Source organism: Choloepus didactylus, chromosome 9 (genome assembly GCF_015220235.1).
Source record: "Choloepus didactylus isolate mChoDid1 chromosome 9, mChoDid1.pri, whole genome shotgun sequence".
NCBI classification, from domain to species: Eukaryota; Metazoa; Chordata; class Mammalia; order Pilosa; family Megalonychidae; genus Choloepus; species Choloepus didactylus.
In genome coordinates this window covers 47,979,913-47,998,330 of record NC_051315.1, presented here as the reverse complement: position 1 = coordinate 47,998,330, position 18,418 = coordinate 47,979,913, and the positions used below count along the sequence as shown (strand labels likewise).

The window sequence follows — 18,418 nt, the reverse complement described above, 5'->3', positions numbered from 1 at the left end:
TAAAACTGGGTCCTTAGAATAAATGAACAACTTTTATTCTTTAACACAAGATTCACCAGTACTGGAATTGCAGGTACATTTAATCCTTGAGTTAGAAGAGTCATTAGATTTTACTTCCTAACCAGAGTGACAGAACCTTAGCAACAACAGTGACTATTTGATGAGTGTGAACAAGTGCTAGGCAGTGCTGATCACATCATATAGTTTATCTGGCTTAATTATCATAAACCTATCGTTAGTTTTTATTATTCTTCTTTCTTAAGGTACATAGGTAATAATTGACAGAACCAGGATTCAAACCAGGGCCTGACTTTAGGACCAGTGTTCTTAATAACTTTGTTATTCTGCTCTGGAAGTGCTGTTTCAGTCATGCAATGTGAGCAGATTATGGGATCATGAAGTAAGAATGTGGTAAAAAAAAGAGGAGAGAGAGAGGGAGGGGGAGAGACGGAGAGAGAGAAAAGCCATTTGTTAGAGCACACACTCAGTGCTCTGGGAAATATAGTTTATAACTTCATGTTGTAAAATATTTTATGTAAGAGTCATCATTTTGGAAAAAGATGTGCTTTGGGGCTTTTTATATATTTGGAGATTTGGCCCAAAGTCCCTCTTGTTGTTAAGCATCTAATGGTTGTGACGGCTGTCAACTGAAACATCTTTGTTAACTAAAATATCTAGGCTGATGATTGAGTGTGCTTGATTCTTTTTTTTTTTTTTTTGAAATAACTCTGAGATCCAAAAATCTCTTGAAGACTTAATCAAGTTCTGTCCTAGGCATATTCACATCATTCCAGCATTTAGAAATACCCTTTACCTAGAAAACATTCACTCATAATTTCTGACAAAAGCACCAATATAAAATTTTGGAAGAATGTCAAATTATATTAGGGATACCTTACATTGAAATCATATTCACTTAAAACAAGAGTAATAAATGTAAATAAAGAAGTTTTTAATCCTACTGAGCACATTATAAGTAATCCATAGTTATTTCTCTTCGAAAAATTCTTACTTGCCAAACTATGTTGAACATTAGTTTTCTGAATTTTCAGCATGCTAATATAGTTTCATTTTAAGGACACAGAATAAGAGCACTTTTACTGGTGTTACAAGATTTTTAAATGGGGTTTCCCCTACAACTATTTTCTTTCTTTTTTAACCATTTGTAATATGAGGCAGAACCACAGACTGCAATAGTAGAAATTATCTTCAAGGCTGATTGCCATGTTAACTGTACTTTAATTAGCTTGTATGAGACATAAGATCAAAGTTCATTGTCCACCTTTAGTATTTATCGTAAGCATTCACTTGGTTAAATAATTGTGCTATACAGAGAAATGATTAATATATTTTGACTGACTTACTGTACAACTCAACAATAGTTAGATTTATTAATTTTCTTTAGCAAAGCAAAACAGAATTAAAAACACCAAACTTTGTGGCCTGAGTTTTGTTTCAAAGTCTGTTAACTTTACTTGTCAAAGTAGGGTAGTCATCTAGGAATTTTAAATTGTCCTATACAAATCTGCCTTGTCTAAAAAAAAAAATTGACTCTTTTTCCCCAGTGAAAATTTCATAAATTCAATTTGCCTTACTGATTCGATTTTAAAAAGTTCCCTGTACATTTCTTATATAACCCAACCATTTATTTGTTAATCCTATAAATTTGCTTCCACTCTGCAAATATCCTTTTCGTTGATGAATCAGAAAATTAGCTAAGCTTAGTTAGGAGTCCTGTGTTACTTATTTGGGGCGAGGTGAGTGTTTTGGTTTAGAATAGTAGGTGGATATGAATTCAGTTATCTTTGTACTGTGGATGAAGATGCATGCCACTGTGAACATCAGTGTGCAAATGTCTGTTCGTGTTCCTGCTTTCAGTTCTTCTGGGTATATACCTTAGTAGTGGGATTACCGGATCATATGGCAATTTTATACATAGCTTCCTGAGGAACCGCCAAACTGTCTTCCACAGCACCTGCACCATTTTACATTCCTACCGGCAGTGAATGAATGTTCCTGTTTCTCCACATCCTCTCCAACATTTGTAGTTTTCTGGTTTTTTTGATAATGGCAATTCTAGTAGGTGTGAAATGATACCTCATTGTGGCTTTGACATTTGATTGATAGCTCGTGATGTTCAGCATCTTTTCATCTGCTTTTTAGCCTTGTATTTTCTCTTTGGAAAAATGCCTATACAAATCTTTTGTCCAGTTTTTTAATTAGGTTGTCTTTTTTGTTGAGTTGTAGGGTTTCTTTATATATATATGTATATTCTGGATATTAAACCCTTATTGGATATGTAGTTCCCAAATATTTTTTCCCATTGAGTAGGCTGTCTTTTCACTTTTGTGAGCAAGTCCTTTGAAATGTAAAAGTTTAATTTTCAGGAGGTCCCAGTTATCTATTTTTTCTTTCATTGCCCTTTTTATTTTTGGTACTACTATTCACTTAGGAAAATAATTGTGAGCCTAGAAGTTTTATTATTTAATGTTTACCTGTAATTTATACATTACTCATTATAATAGAACAAATAACATTTTTAGTCTTTTCTTTTTGTGATATATGAACTAGGTCACTATATATAAAATGAATTAAAGGGCCAAATTACATGTCATTAGGTGTGTCAAAGGTAATGCTTCCTAAAAAAAAATTGCCTAAGCACATGCATTTTTCAGGGACTTAAGCAGTTATTTGTTAAAGAAAATGAAAGTTTATTTGTCTGACCTAAATAATTTAAGTTTATACAGTATTTAAATAGATTATAATTTTTAAAATCATTTAAGTTCCATTGGCTATCAAAAGGTCAGAGAAAAGAATAAAGTCATCTGTGAATACTTAAGCCTAAACTATAACCTTGGTTAAATATTTACCTTGACGATCTTTCTAGAGTGGCATTTTAGTCACATTTCACAATTACTAATGTACAACAGATTAAAAAAGCCTATTTGACATTTAACAGATAGGAGGTGATAGCAGCTGGAATATGGAAATCATCAGATTTTTAAAAAATAGGATAACTGACTCAGAGATAGAACCTTACTGCATTCTGACTATGACATAGGTATTAAAAAGTATTTTAAGGGCCAGTCTTATTTTTAAGTTTCTTTCATTACATAATTAGTTGCATAATCACCATAGAAAACTTAGAAAAGTGTATGCACCGTAAATTGCACCACCCTAAGGCAATGATTCTTAGCATTTTTCATAGTTACCCTAGTTGGTTTCTTCCCCTGCACATATATTCCAATAACTTTTTTTTTAATCATCATTTTATTGAGATATATTCACATACCAGGCAGACATACAAAACAAATCGTACTTTCGATTGTTTACAGTACCATTACATAGTTGTACATTCATCACCTAAATCAATCCCTGATACCTTCATTAGCACACACACAAAAATAACAAGAATAATAATTAGAGTGAAAAAGAGCAATTGAAGTAAAAAAGAACACTGGGTACCTTTGTCTGTTTGTTTCCTTCCCCTACTTTTCTACACATCCATCCATAAACTAGACAAAGTGGAGTTTGGTCCTTATGGCTTTCCCAATCCCATTGTCACCCCTCATAAGCTACATTTTTATACAACTGTCTTCGAGATTCATGGGTTCTGGGTTGTAGTTTGATAGTTCCAGGTATCCACCACCAGCTACCCCAATTCTTTAGAACCTAAAAAGGGTTGTCTAAAGTGTGCGTAAGAGTGCCCACCAGAGTGATCTCTCGGCTCGTTTTGGAATCTCTCTGCCACTGAAGCTTATTTCATTTCCTTTCACATCCCCCTTTTGGTCAAGAAGATGTTCTCCGTCCCACGATGCCGGGTCTACATTCCTCCCCGGGAGTCATATTCCACGTTGCCAGGGAGATTCACTCCCCTGGGTGTCTGATCCCACGTAGGGGGGAAGGCAGTGATTTCACCTTTCAGGTTGGCTTAGCCAGAGAGAGAGGCCCACATCTGAGCAACAAAGAGGCATTCAGGAGGAGACTCTTAGGCACAAATACAGGGAGGCCTAGCCTCTCCTTTGCAGCAACCGTCTTCCCAAGGGTAAAACTTATGGTAGAGGGCTCAACCCATCAAAACACCAGTCCCCTATGTCTGTGGTGATGTTAGCAACCATGGAGGTGGGGTAGGCGAATACCCCTGCATTCTCCACAGGCTCCTCAAGGGGGCACTACATCTTTTTTTTTTTTCCTTGTTTTTCTTTTTTTTTTTTTTTTAACTTTCCCTTCTTTTTTAAATCAACTGTATGAAAAAAAAGTTAAAACAAACATACAATAAAAGAACATTTCAAAGAGACCATAACAAGGGAGTAAGAAAAAGACAACTAACCTAAGATAACTGCTTAACTTCCAACATGTTCCTACTTTACCCCAAGAAAGTTACATAATATAGCAACATTTCAGTGAACTTGTTCCTACTACATCCATCAGAAATTAACAGACCATAGTCATTTCTGGGCATCCCCGGAACGTTAAATAGCTTATCTGTTCTTCTTGGATTATTGTTCCCCCTTCCTTAATTGCTCTCTACTGCTAGTTCCCCTACATTCTACATTATAAACCATTTGTTTTACATTTTTCAAAGTTCACATTAGTGGTAGCATATAATATTTCTCTTTTTGTGCCTGGCTTATTTCGCTCAGCATTATGTCTTCAAGGTTCATCCATGTTGTCTTATGTTTCACCAGATCGTTCCTTCTTACTGCCGCGTAGTATTCCATCGTGTGTATATACATTTTATTTATCCACTCATCTGTTGAAGGACATTTGGGTTGTTTCCATCTCTTGGCAATTGTGAATAATGCTGCTATGAACATTGGCGTGCAGATATCTGTTTGTGTCACTGCTTTCCGATCTTCCGGGTATATACCGAGAAGTGCAATCGCTGGATCGAATGGTAGCTCTATATCTAGTTTTCTAAGGAACCGCCAGACTGACTTCCAGAGTGGCTGAACCATTATACAGTCCCACCAACAATGAATAAGAGTTCCAATTTCTCCACATCCCCTCCAGCATTTGTAGTTTCCTGTTTGTTTAATGGCAGCCATTCTAACCGGTGTTAGATGGTATCTCATTGTGGTCTTAATTTGCATCTCTCTAATAGCTAGTGAAGCTGAACATTTTTTCATGTGTTTCTTGGCCATTTGTATTTCCTCTTCAGAGAACTGTCTTTTCATATCTTTTGCCCATTTTATAATTGGGTTGTCTGTACCTTTGTCATTGAGTTGTAGGATTTCTTTGTATATGCAAGCTATCAGTCTTTTGTCAGATACATGGTTTCCAAAAATTTTTTCCCATTGAGTTGGCTGCCTCTTTACCTTTTTGAGAAATTCCTTTGAGGTGCAGAAACTTCTAAGCTTGAGGAGTTCCCATTTATCTATTTTCTCTTTTGTTGCTTGTGCTTTGGGTGTAAAGTCTAGGAAGTGGCCTCCTAATACAAGGTCTTGAAGATGTTTTCCTACATTATCTTCTAGGAGTTTTATGGTACTTTCTTTTATATTGAGATCTTTGGTCCATTTTGAGTTAATTTTTGTGTAGGGGGTGAGGTAGGGGTCCTCTTTCATTCTTTTGGATATGGATATCCAACTCTCCCAGCCCCATTTGTTGAAAAGACCATTATGGCTCAGTTCGGTGACTTTGGGGGCCTTATCAAAGATCAGTCGGCCATAGATCTGAGGGTCTATCTCTGAATTCTCAATTCGATTCCATTGATCTATATGTCTATCTTTGTGCCAGTACCATGCTGTTTTGGCAACTGTGGCTTTATAATAAGCTTCAAAGTCAGGGAGTGTAAGTCCTCCCACTTCGTTTTTCTTTTTTAGAGTGTCTTTAGCAATTCGAGGCATCTTCCCTTTCCAAATAAATTTGATAACTAGCTTTTCCAAGTCTGCAAAGTAGGTTGTTGGAATTTTGATTGGGATTGCATTGAATCTGTAGATGAGTTTGGGTAGAATTGACATCTTAATGACATTTAGCCTTCCTATCCATGAACATGGAATATTTTTCCATCTTTTAAGGTCCCCTTCTATTTCTTTTAGTAGAGTTATGTAGTTTTCTTTGTATAGGTCTTTTACATCTTTGGTTAAGTTTATTCCTAGGTACTTGATTTTTTTAGTTGCTATTGAAAATGGTATCTTTTTCTTGAGTGTCTCTTCAGTTTGTTCATTTCTAGCATATAGAAAGATTACTGACTTACGTGCATTAATCTTGTATCCCGCTACTTTGCTAAATTTGTTTATTAGCTCTAGTAGGTGTATCGTTGATTTCTCAGGGTTTTCTAGATATAAGATCATATCATCTGCAAACAATGACAGTTTTACTTCTTCTTTTCCAATTTGGATGCCTTTTATTTCTTTGTCTTGCCGGATTGCCCTGGCTAGCACTTCCAGCACAATGTTGAATAACAGTGGTGACAGCGGGCATCCTTGTCTTGTTCCTGATCTTAGAGGGAAGGCTTTCAGTCTCTCACCATTGAGTACTATGCTGGCTGTGGGTTTTTCATATATGCTCTTTATCATGTTGAGGAAGTTTCCTTCAATTCCTACCTTTTGAAGTGTTTTTATCAAAAAGGGATGTTGGATTTTGTCAAATGCTTTTTCAGCATCTATTGAGATGATCAATTGATTTTTCCCTTTCGAGTTTTTAATGTGTTGTAATACATTGATTGTTTTTCTTATGTTGAACCATCCTTGCATGCCTGGAATGAACCCCACTTGGTCATGGTGTATGATTTTTTTAATGTGTCTTTGGATTCGATTTGCAAGTATTTTGTTGAGGATTTTTGCATCTATATTCATTGGGGAGATTGGCCGGTAGTTTTCCTTTTTTGTAGCATCTTTGCCTGGTTTTGGTATTAGATTGATGTTAGCTTCATAAAATGAGTTAGGTAGTGTTCCATTTTTTTCAATGTTTTGAAAGAGTTTGAGTAAGATTGGTGTCAGTTCTTTCTGGAAAGTTTGGTAGAATTCCCCTGTGAAGCCATCTGGCCCTGGGCATTTATTTGTGGGAAGATTTTTGATGACTGATTGGATCTCTTTGCTTGTGATGGGTTGGTTGAGGTCTTCTGTTTCTTCTCTGGTCAGTCTAGGTTGTTCATATGATTCCAGGAAATTGTCCATTTCTTCTACATTATCCAGTTTGTTGCCATACAGTTGTTCATAATATCCTCTTATAATTTTTTTAATTTCTTCAGGATCTGCAGTTATGTCACCTTTTTCATTCATTATTTTGTTTATATGGGTGTTCTCTCCTTTTGATTTTGTCAGTCTAGCTAGGGGCTTGTCAATCTTGTTGATCTTCTCAAAGAACCAACTTTTGGTGATATTTATCCTTTCTATTGTTTTTTTGTTCTCTATGTCATTTATTTCTGCTTTAATCCTTGTTATTTCTTTTCTTGTACTTGGTTTAGGATTGGTTTGCTGTTCATTTTCTAGCTTCTTCAGTTGATCCATTAGTTCTTTGATTTTGGCTCTTTCTTCCTTTTTAATATATGCGTTTAGTGCTATAAATTTCCCCCTTAGCACTGCTTTTGCTGCATCCCATAGGTTTTGGTATGTTGTGTTCTCATTTTCATTCGTCTCTATATATTTAGCAATTTCTCTTGCTATTTCTTCTTGAACCCACTGATTGTTTAGGAGTGTGTTGTTTAACCTCCAGGTATTTGTGAATTTTCTAAGTCTCTGATGGTTATTGACTTCTAATTGTATTCCATTGTGGTCAGAGAATGTGCTTTGAATAATTTCAATCTTTTTAAATTTATTGAGGCTTGTTTTATGTCCGAGCATATGATCTATTCTGGAGAAAGTTCCGTGAGAACTAGAAAAGTATGTGTATCCTGGTGATTTGGGATGTAATGTCCTGTATATGTCTGTTAAATCTAATTCATTTATCAGATTGTTTAGGTTTTCAATTTCCTTATTGGTCTTCTGTCTGGTTGATCTATCTATAGGAGAGAGTGATGTGTTGAAGTCTCCCACAATTATTGTGGAAACATCAATTGCTTCCTTTAGTTTTGCCAGTGTTTCTCTCATGTATTTTGTGGCACCTTGATTGGGTGCATAGACAATTATGATTGTTATTTCTTGTTGAATTGCCCCTTTTATTAGTACATAGTGGCCTTCTTTGTCTCTCAAAACATCCCTGCATTTAAAGTGTATTTTATCTGAGATTAATATTGCTACACCTGCTTTCTTTTGGCTGTAGCTTGCATGAAATATTTTTTTCCATCCTTTCACTTTCAGTTTCTTTGTGTCCCTGTGTCTAAGATGAGTCTCTTGTATGCAACATATTGATGGTTCATTTTTTTTGATCCATTCTGCGAATCTATATCTTTTAATTGGGGAGTTTAATCCATTTACATTCAACGTTATAACTGTGAAGGCATTTCTTGAATCAGCCATCTTATCCTTTGGTTTATGTTTGTCATATTTTTCCCCTCTGTCTATTAATATCCTTTATTGTACCCATACCGAATCTCTTTAGTACTGAACCTTTCTCCAGGTCTCTCTGTCCTTTCTTTGTTTCTCTGTCTGTAACACTCCCTTTAGTATCTCCAGTAGGGCAGGTCTCTTGTTAGCAAATTCTCTCAGCATTTGTTTGTCTGTGAAAAAGTTAAGCTCCCCCTCAAATATGAAGGAGGGCTTTGCTGGATAAAGTATTCTTGGCTGGAAATTTTTCTCACTCAGAATTTTAAATATATCATGCCACTGCCTTTTCGCCTCCATGGTGGCTGCTGAGTAGTCACTACTTAGTCCTACGCTGTTTCCTTTGTATGTGGTGAATTGCTTTTCTCTTGCTGCTTTCAGAACTTGCTCCTTCTCTTCTGTGTTTGACAGTGTGATCAGTATATGTCTCAGAGTGGGTTTATTTGGATTTATTCTATTTGGAGTTCGCTGAGCATTTATGATTTGTGTATTTATGTTGTTTAGAAGATTTGAGAAGTTTTCCCCAACAATTTCTTTGAATACTCTTCCTAGACCTTTACCCTTTTCTTCCCCTTCGGGGCACCAATGAGTCTTATATTCGGACGTTTCATATGATCTATCATATCCCTGAGGTCCATTTCGATTTTTTCAATTTTTTTCCCCATTCTTTTATGCTTTCATTTTCCATTCTGTCATCTTCCAGGTCACTGATTCGTTGTTCAGCTTCCTCTAGTCTTGTACTATGAGTGTCCAGAATCTTTTTAATTTGGTCAACAGTTTCTTTAATTTCCATAAGATCATCCATTTTTTTATTTAGTTTTGCAATGTCTTCTTTATGCTCTTCTAGGGTCTTCTTGATTTCCTTTGTATCCCGTACTATGGTCTCATTGTTCATCTTTAGTTCTTTGAGTAGCTGCTCTAGGTGCTGTGTGTCTTCTGATCTTTTGCTTTGGGTGCTTGGGCTTGGGTTATCCATATCATCTGGTTTTTTCATATGCTTTATAATTTTCTGTTGTTTTTGGCCTCGTGGCATTTGCTGAACTTGATGGGGTTCTTTTAGGATTTGTAGACCAATTGAAGTCCTTATCTCTAATTTATCAGATCTACAGCTTTGTGGAGTACACTTTCTCTAACTAACCAGCAGGTGGCGTCCACGAGCCACCTGTTCTCCACAAGCCAGTTCTCCCCTGCTTAGCCTTTTTGGTGAGTAAGGGAGTGAGTCTTGTGGGGTCCAATTGGTGTACCAAGCTTGCGTGTGTAGTTGGTGTTGCCTGCCCTGTATATGGGGTGTGTTTCTGGGCAGTCAGGGAGAGGGGGTGGCCCTAACAATCAAATCTCCCTGGTGATCCTAGAGTTTTAAAGCTGCTGCAATAGTCTAATCCTTCAGTTCAGTCCTGCCACAGTTTGCCTCTGCCACTGACCTACAAGTCCTTGGTATTGGCGTATGGCTCCTGAGACTTGCAAGTGGGCCCCTCTTCCAGGCTGTGCACCCTGGGTCCTCTGTTGAGGGATGACTGTGCTATGTCACAGGTGAGTGCCGTCCCCCCAGGGCAGTTCTGGGCTGCTGGGTTGTGTAGGGAGGCTCCCAGTCTGCTGAAATGATGGCTGAATGGGGCTTTGTTAATTCACACTGCTCCACCTTCCCAACTCTGGGACAGTCAGCTGAGGTTGCAGGGAAGGCTAATGTCCACACCCAGTTTTGTGGTGTGTGCCTGTTATTTGAAGCACTTCCGTCACACTGGGTTGTGTGGGGCAGCTCTGGGCTATAGGGCTGGCGACGGGCAGGAGTGTTTCCTGTCCACCAGGATGATGGCTGTGAGCGGACACCCCCCTTTTCTTGGGAAGTTGTGGTGTTTAGTGAATTTTCTCAGCCACTGGATTATTGCGTTTTGTCTCAGAGCTCTCTTAGTTCTGCTCTTGACTTGACCTGCGCAAATTGCAAGTCTTTGAAGCTTTCTGTATTGGGTTTCTTAGAGTAATTGTTTTAGAAAAAGAAAAAAGGATTAAAAAAAAAAAAAAAGGGCCCTCCTCAGAGATCTAATGGGTTATTGAAATGCTAAGAGACAAAGCAACCAGGGCCATTAAGGAAAGGTCCACAGGGCAGAGAGATCAGCTTTTCTTCGGGATTTGCATATGCGCCTCAGGGCCTGAGCTCTGCCCTTCCCCTTTCTATGTTCACCTGAACTCCAAAAATCCTCCGCTTTTATTTTGGAGTTTTTCGTGTTGTTTTTTTTCTATGCCTGTCTCCTCTCTGCTGGGCTGGCTGCTCTCAGATTCTCTGGTGTCTGGTCTCAGTCTATCTATGGTTGGAGTCTGGATCAGTAGAATGAGTTTCCGATAAGGGCTGCCACTGCAGTTCTCCCTTCTCCTTCCCGGAGCTGACAGCCCCTCCTCCCACGGGACTGAGCCTGGCAGGGAGGGGCGCGGGTCCCCTGGCCGCAAAAACTTACAGATTTCGCTGATCTCAGCAGTTCCACGTTTTCATGAGTGTTGTATGAAGTATGCCCAAAGTCAGATTGCTCTGTAGTGTCCAGTCCACGCAGTTCCTGGCTTTCTACCTACTTTCCTGGAGGAGTAACTAAAACATACAGCTCACCAGTCTGCCATCTTGCCACGCCTCTCCCAATAACTTTTTTAAATGGTATCATGCTAGGCAAATTATTACATACTTTGAACTTTCTCTTAAAAATGTCTTTTACATGGCAGTAATCATTGAATGCATACTTTCTAACAATTGATTTAGTCTTCTAATATTGGGTAGTTAGATTGCTTCCAACCTTTCAGTGTCATAAACAAGTGATTAATATTAAAAATTGTGCCTTCTTGTTTGAGCATGCAGCCAATGGTTTGGGATAAATTGCTAAGTATTGCTGAGTCAAGAGTATGTACTTTTTTTAGGGCTTTGATACATCTTGAAAAATTCTCTCCAAAAGGCTCACACTAATTTTATTCCAACTAGTTGCTTAAAAGTTCCTGTTTTCCTACACCTAAAGCCAGGACTGTTAATCTGTATGTTTCCTTAATTTTCATTTCTTTACTAGTAAGGATGCATTTTTCACATATGCTTTGCATCATATTTCCTTTTGTGAAAGTGAATTGCCTTTTTAACATTTTTTTAGTTCAAATTTTTTTTTTCCTATTGGGATGTTTGCCTTTTTATTTTTGAGAGCTCTGTTCTGCCTACTTTGTGCCTTTCCTCTTTAACAGTAAGGTATTTTGCATGAGATATTTGACCTTATAAGTGTTTTCTTTCATCATTAGTTACATTTATGGATTTTTAAAAGGTTTCTTTTAAAAGATGTAAAAGTGCAATATATCTTACAATAATACATAATATTTATATACCTAATGTGGTTTTTCATAGACTCTGGAACATGGTGACTTTTTTTCTCCCCAAAATGCTTTTAGGGGCAGACATGATAAGCATACATAATGAAGAAGAAAATACTTTCATACTCAATACTTTGAAAAAGCAATGGAAAGGCCCAGATGATATCCTACTAGGCATGTTTTATGACACAGATGGTAAGTGATATTTACCTTGTGGGATACCACTTATTTTCCTCCCCTTAATGTTAGTAAAACTGATGGCTTGTTTTTTAGATTTCTCAATTCTTTAAAGTTGACATTCCCTGTGGCTTCCAGGTATGTACTCTCATAATGCATCCAAGACTCATGACACATCATTTCCCTGAGTATCTCAATGCCTTTCATATAGGAGCCGCAGTTGATTCTTGTCTGGATTAAAATCTAGTTCCAGGCTCAATATTTTTCTAATATTGTATGATCACAAAAATTAGTATTAGTGTCAGAAATTAATAGGATGAGGATAGACTGACCTATCAAGGTTTTATTATGTAGATATTTTAATTATTAACATAGAAAAATACATATGTAAAGAGTATATATATATATATATAAAGATTTTCAAAATGAAATAAAATGAGATTACCATAGTTTATTTTTCTCGTTTTTCAGGAAAATACAAGATGTATACATACTCTTTACAAAAATAGGATCTTCAGAATGTTCTTTAATAAATTGATGATTTACCTGTACACAGGATAAATTCCTCCTAATTTAAATCCTACAACCATGGTAACTTCCTACTTTAACCCTTTCTTTGGCTTTTTTTTTCCTTTAAACTCTATCTTGCAATAAGTTCAAACTTACAAGAGAGTTGCAAAAATAATACAAAACTCATACGGAGAACTCCATCATAACCTCCTCCCCTCCCCAAGATCCCCAGATCCAACAATTTTAATATTTTGCCACACTAGCCCTTTCTTTCTTTTATATGCTTTCTGAACCTTTGAGAGTAGGTTGTACACATTGTGCACCTTCAACACATACTTCCATGGATGTTTCCTAAGAACAGAGATATTTATTCACTTATGTAACCATCTTAATTAAGTAGTTAAATTTAAAAAATTTAACATTGCTATAAAGCTTACAGTCTATATTCCAATTTTTTCATATGGCCCCAACAAGTCCTTTTGAGCTTTTTATCCTCCATTATTACATCCCGTCCAGGATCATGTATTTTGTCATTGTCTGTTTAGCTGCTCTTTTTTTGTGTAAACATTATTACATGAACTTTGCCACCTCAACCACTCCGAAGCATACCACTCAGTGGGATCACTCACATTCAGTGTTGTGCTACCCTCACCACCATCTGTTACCAGAACTTTCCCATCACCCCACAGAAACCATACACCCATTATGCATTGACTGACTCCCCATTTCCCCATCCCTGGTAACCTGTACTTTGTGTCTCTGAGTTTACATATTTTAGCTATTTCATGTAAGTGGGATCATACAGCATCTGTCCCTTTGTATTTGACTTATGTCACTCAACATGTTTTCAGTGTTTGTCCACGGGGTGACATGTATCAGAACTTCCTTTTTAAGGCTAATTTTCCATTTTATGTATATATACTACATTTTGTTTATCCATTCATCTGTTGATGGACATTTGGGGGTGTTTCCACCTTTTGGTTATTGTGAATAGTGGTACTATGAACATTGGTGTACTATTTGACTTTCTTTTAACATCATTTTTATTGTCATAATGTCAAAAATATTCCTTAACTGACAGATGAGAGTTTCAAGTGGTTTGATAAATCAAATATGACATTTGTTAAGTGGACAGACCAAGATGGTGAGACTCTAGTCGACACCTGTGCTTTTCTGCAAATGAAGACAGGTGAATGGAAAAAAGGAAACTGTGAACTTTCTTCTGTGGAAGGAACCCTTTGTAAAGCAGTCAGTAAGTATGACCAAAGGCCTTTTCCAATTCTAATGTTGGAGAAAGAAGGGCTGTGTTTGAAGGTTAATTTTGAGATCAGTGTGCCTCCTTAAATATGATTTCAGAGTATTTTAGAATGGTGTGTTCCCAAAGTATATTTGCAGTCAAATATATACTTCTCTTACATTTCAGAGGTAGGGCGATATCATGTGAAATAGGCATAATTTTATTCCATCTACTTATTTGCAAGAGGTCAAAAGTTTTTTTGTTGTTTAAAGGAATTACCATACCCCTTTGCATGTGATTTGAGGAAGTGTAAGTGGTAAATAATCATGCCTGAGTCCAGAATTCTGATGATCAGCTAACTTGACAAGGAATTAGATTCTGTACAATATTTGTTTAAGCAAATAAAGAAAAAAAATACAACTTGGTTTATAATTTATTCCATATTAAAATCTATGTTTTCTTAGAATGCTTTTTAATGAAAAAAATTATTCTGGCACACAAAATACTTATGTTATTGTTAAACACTGGACAAAGCTTGCTCTAAATATAGGAAAGTAAATGTTTTCTCATGAAAGTAACTTCAAATTTCAAACTGATTTGGGATGCTTGAAACACTGTTTCCCACTTTGTACCCTCAGCATTGCCCTCTTCTACTTCAACTTTAATTCAGAATACATCATGCTGAGTTTATTTCCTTTCTTTACACACAGCCCTCAGCCTCCCTCTTCTATCATAGTAGGGTTTTTTACAGTCAAGTTTCATAGTGATTATATAAATGTTTGTTGTAGTTTTATGGCAGTAGCATTAGACTTCCAATATTTGATTTTCATGTTCTTCATTTCACGACACTGTTCTATAAACCAATTTTAAAATTAAATTGTAACTTCAAAATATCACAGTTGTACTCCTTATTTTTACTGTTTTTTTGCTGACTCTCCAGCTAGAGTCCTCACCTCATCTGAGTCTTTTTCTTCAGTTTCCTTATTCTTTTTCTACCAGTTAAGCTAATGCATTGTCAGGCCTCTACATCTTTTTTTGTTAACTAATTTGAAAGTGTTTAAAATCAATCTTAGTAATAAAGTGTGCCAAAATTTTCATTTTTACTTTCTTTTGTATTTTAGTTCCATATCAAAAGAAATATTTATCAGGTAAGTAATGGTCTTTACTTAAAATTTCCCTTCAAAGTTTATGATATCTTTTAAAATTTACTATATAACATAAAGGATAACTTTTATAAGAATACAGAAGGGTCTATCAGCCTAGTAATAAGACTTGATATTTTAAATGTGATACTATAAATTATATATAAATTTTTTTTTTTAAACCAGGTCATATTTTCCCATTGACTTATATTATGTATTTGCTGGAAATGACTTTGCATCTTATGTTAAAAAAAAAAGTTGCATCTTGGCATCTGTCCTTCTAAGAGCTTACTAAATGCATTTTTAAAAGGAACAAAAGAATTTATTTACGTTTCAAAATCATAACTCTATTAGACAAACAACTAAAAAGTCTCTCCCACATCCTGCTTGGCATCCACCTTATTGTACTTTTCCCCTTACTGGGCAGCATTTTAATCTGTTGTTTAACCTTTTAGTATTTACCATTTGCTAACATAAGCAAATTCAGGTATGTCTTCTTTTGCTACTTTAGTTCATTAACAATATATTCTAGAGATTTCTCTATATCCTGACCTATTAATCTTCCTTCTTTTATACAACTATATTCTATTATATGTGTATAGTTATTTAATCAGCTCTAGGCTCTTTTGTTTTTTTTTCCCATATATTTGCTATTATAAACAGCGCTGCAGTGTATCACTTTGCATTAATACATGTAAATGTATTCAATGAAATTTAATTGCTAGATCTAAAATGAATTTATAATTTTGATACAGACATTGTTCTGGAGTTGTATCACCTGGCATTCCAGGGAGCAACAGCAGTGTCCGTTTTGAAACTTTTGGATTTTTGCCAATTGGATAGAATAGTATTTTATCCACATTATTTCTGAGGTATAATTTAACAGTAAAATGCAAAAAACTTGATGAATTTCTTTTTGTATTTCTATGTAACTAACACTCAGATCAAGATCCAGAACAGTTCTCACCATCCCAGAAAGTTCCCTCATGCCTCTTCCCAATAAATGTCTACCTCTCTACCACTCATCTAAGAGATAACCACTAGTCTAATTTCTCACTATAAATTAAGGTTGCCAGTTTTTGAACTTCACATAAATATAATCCTACAATATATATTTTTTAATATCTGGCTTCTTTCACTCAATATTTTAGCTTCATCCATGGTGCTGTCAGGGCACTTTTTTGTTGCTACAAAGTATCTTATTTTATAAATATACTACAGTTTATTTTTCAGTTCCATTCTTGATGGATATTTGGACTGTTTGCAGTTTAGGACTAATCTCAATAGAGCTGCCTGTGAATATTCTTATACAAGCCTTCCTTTTGCACCTATGTTCTTTCTAGGGCATATCCCAAAGAGTGGAATTGTTGGGTCAAAAAGTAAGCTGTATGTTTAAGTTCATGAGAAACTACCAGATAGTTTTACAAAGTTGTTGAACCATGTTACATTCCCATTAACAATGTATACAAGTTCCATTTGCTCCACATTCCCCATGATGTTATTGACAATCTTTTAATTTTAGTCAATCAGTTAATCTTGTGGTTTTGATTTTCATTTCTCTGATGAATAATGATTTGGTGAGGGATGATCAAAAAGATGATTTGTTTCAAAATAACAAAGATTTGAAGGAAGTGAAGGAAGTCTGAAAGGCTGTCATACAAAAATGATAAGGTTTAGTCTCTGACTTTAAGGAGTAATGGTAGAACTTGAAGCAGCAATGAAACAGTACTCAAGTTCCCTGTCTTGTAATTGTAGAACTGATCGCTTGGCGGGGGATGCTGTCAAGAGAATCAGACCATCAGGAAGGCTGTTGTACTAGGATGCATATGGTGTGGACAGTACAGTGGAAAGGGTAAATTAGCGCAAACTGGGTTCTGCAAAGACTTCTAGAGATGAATGCATGAGTTAAGTCTTGAAGTACAGGTATGCATTAGACAGGAAAGAAAAAAGGCTGTCTAACGGAATGGATCAGCATAAACCAAAATGATGGTTTGAATTTTTGCCCTGCCACTTATTTGATGAAATTGGGCATTTAAACCCTAGGCCTCAGTTTCTTAACATTAAAAAGGGGTTAAAACCTAGGAGTTTTAATAAGGCTTAAGTATACACCATGTACTGGGATCCTTTTATGTCTGTGCCAGTCTATCAGGGTAGCCTCAAAGACTGAAACAGGAAACCTGTCTCAGGCTCATCCATGCATAACTTGTCCTTCAGACAGAAGCAGGTGCAGACAGCTGAAGGTAGTGTAAGAAGGAAGGCAAAGCAGCCTGGGCAGAGGACTACCATCTTTGAGTCATACAATAGAGTAGAAGGGGCATTCAAATTCCTGGAAACAGGGAGCTAGTAACAACACCAGGGTAAAACACAGGCTCTGAAAAGACAGAGGGATGCTGCACTTCACATTTGCCTCAGGCTGATCTTGATAAGAGACCTAACTCTGAAGGAGACAGCCATCCAAAGCATAGCCACTTTGCAAAGACTCTGAAAGGTGCATTTTTGCCTTGGTTCCTCTGTTTTTGTTAGCTCCTGGCATTCAAGGAACTCTGTCATATAAATGGATAGAAACTTAAGAAATGACAGCTCAGGGACTAAAGTCTGGAATTAACATGTTAAAATATGTTGTGCAGAATGCAAGAAAGGAAGAAGACAAAAATCCAGAAACCACCAAGGAAGAGGACATACCCTCTTTGTCGGGTATGCCTGTGGACATACCCGACAAAGACTTTTAAAAAATGAGCCTTAATGTGCTTAAGGAGATAAAGGGAAACAGGGAGAAAGAACTACAGAATATTGAGAAAAGAAAGAACAAACAATGTAAGACTCTCAATCAAAAGAGAAATTTTAAAAAGGAAACAAACAATTACTGGAGCTGAACACCACATAAACTGAGGAAAGTGACTGGGGGATTTCAACAGAAGATTGGAGCTGGCAGAAGAAAGTTATCAGTGATCTCAGAGACAAGACTAAAGTTCAGGCAGGAGAGAGAAAAAGATTAAAGAACAATAAAAACAAGGCCTAAGAAACCCCCTGGGATACCATCAAGCGTAACAGTGTTAGCATTATGGGAGTCCAATGGGAGAAGGGGACAGGGACCTTCAAAGAAATACTGGCAGAAAACTTCAGAAAGCATCAAGAAGCCTAGCAAACTCCAAATAGATAAATTAAGAGAAAACGATGTCTAGACGGTTTCCAAATGTGAAGGAAAAAGACAGTGCTCGTGTTGCAAGGGAGTCCAAAAAGATTAACTGCAGATTTCAGATCAGAAACCATACAGGCAAGAGGAAAAAGGAACAAATTATTTTGTGCTGAAAGAAAATTACATATGGTGAGACCATCTTTGAAAAATGAGGGAAGAAATGAAAGTATTCTGAAAAAAAAAAGGAAGCTGAGTAAGCTTGGTACCACTGGATCTTCCCTAAAAACAATGCAAAAGGGAGTCCTTCAGATGGGAAGGAAAGGACAGTGGGTTGATGTGGAAAAAAACAAAGACGTCCTGTAAACATAATCATATGGGTAATTATAAATGCCAGTACTGTTGTATGTTTTGTTATATAATTCCAGTTTTTATTTGTTACATGTTCTAAGGTGCAAATGCATAA

At 36.4% G+C, this 18,418-nt stretch overlaps 1 protein-coding gene across 2 annotated transcripts in view; it reads left to right on the top strand.

Moving 5' to 3' along the window:
• Window positions 1-18,418, top strand: part of LOC119544000 (CD302 antigen) — a 187,225-nt gene that overhangs the window by 155,451 nt on the left and 13,356 nt on the right. For both annotated transcript variants that reach the window (XM_037848968.1, XM_037848967.1), the window contains 3 exons: window positions 11,832-11,948; window positions 13,522-13,692; window positions 14,799-14,825. In XM_037848968.1, coding sequence (XP_037704896.1) covers window positions 11,832-11,948; window positions 13,522-13,692; window positions 14,799-14,825 — 315 coding nt within the window. The remainder of the gene's footprint in view (window positions 1-11,831; window positions 11,949-13,521; window positions 13,693-14,798; window positions 14,826-18,418) is intronic.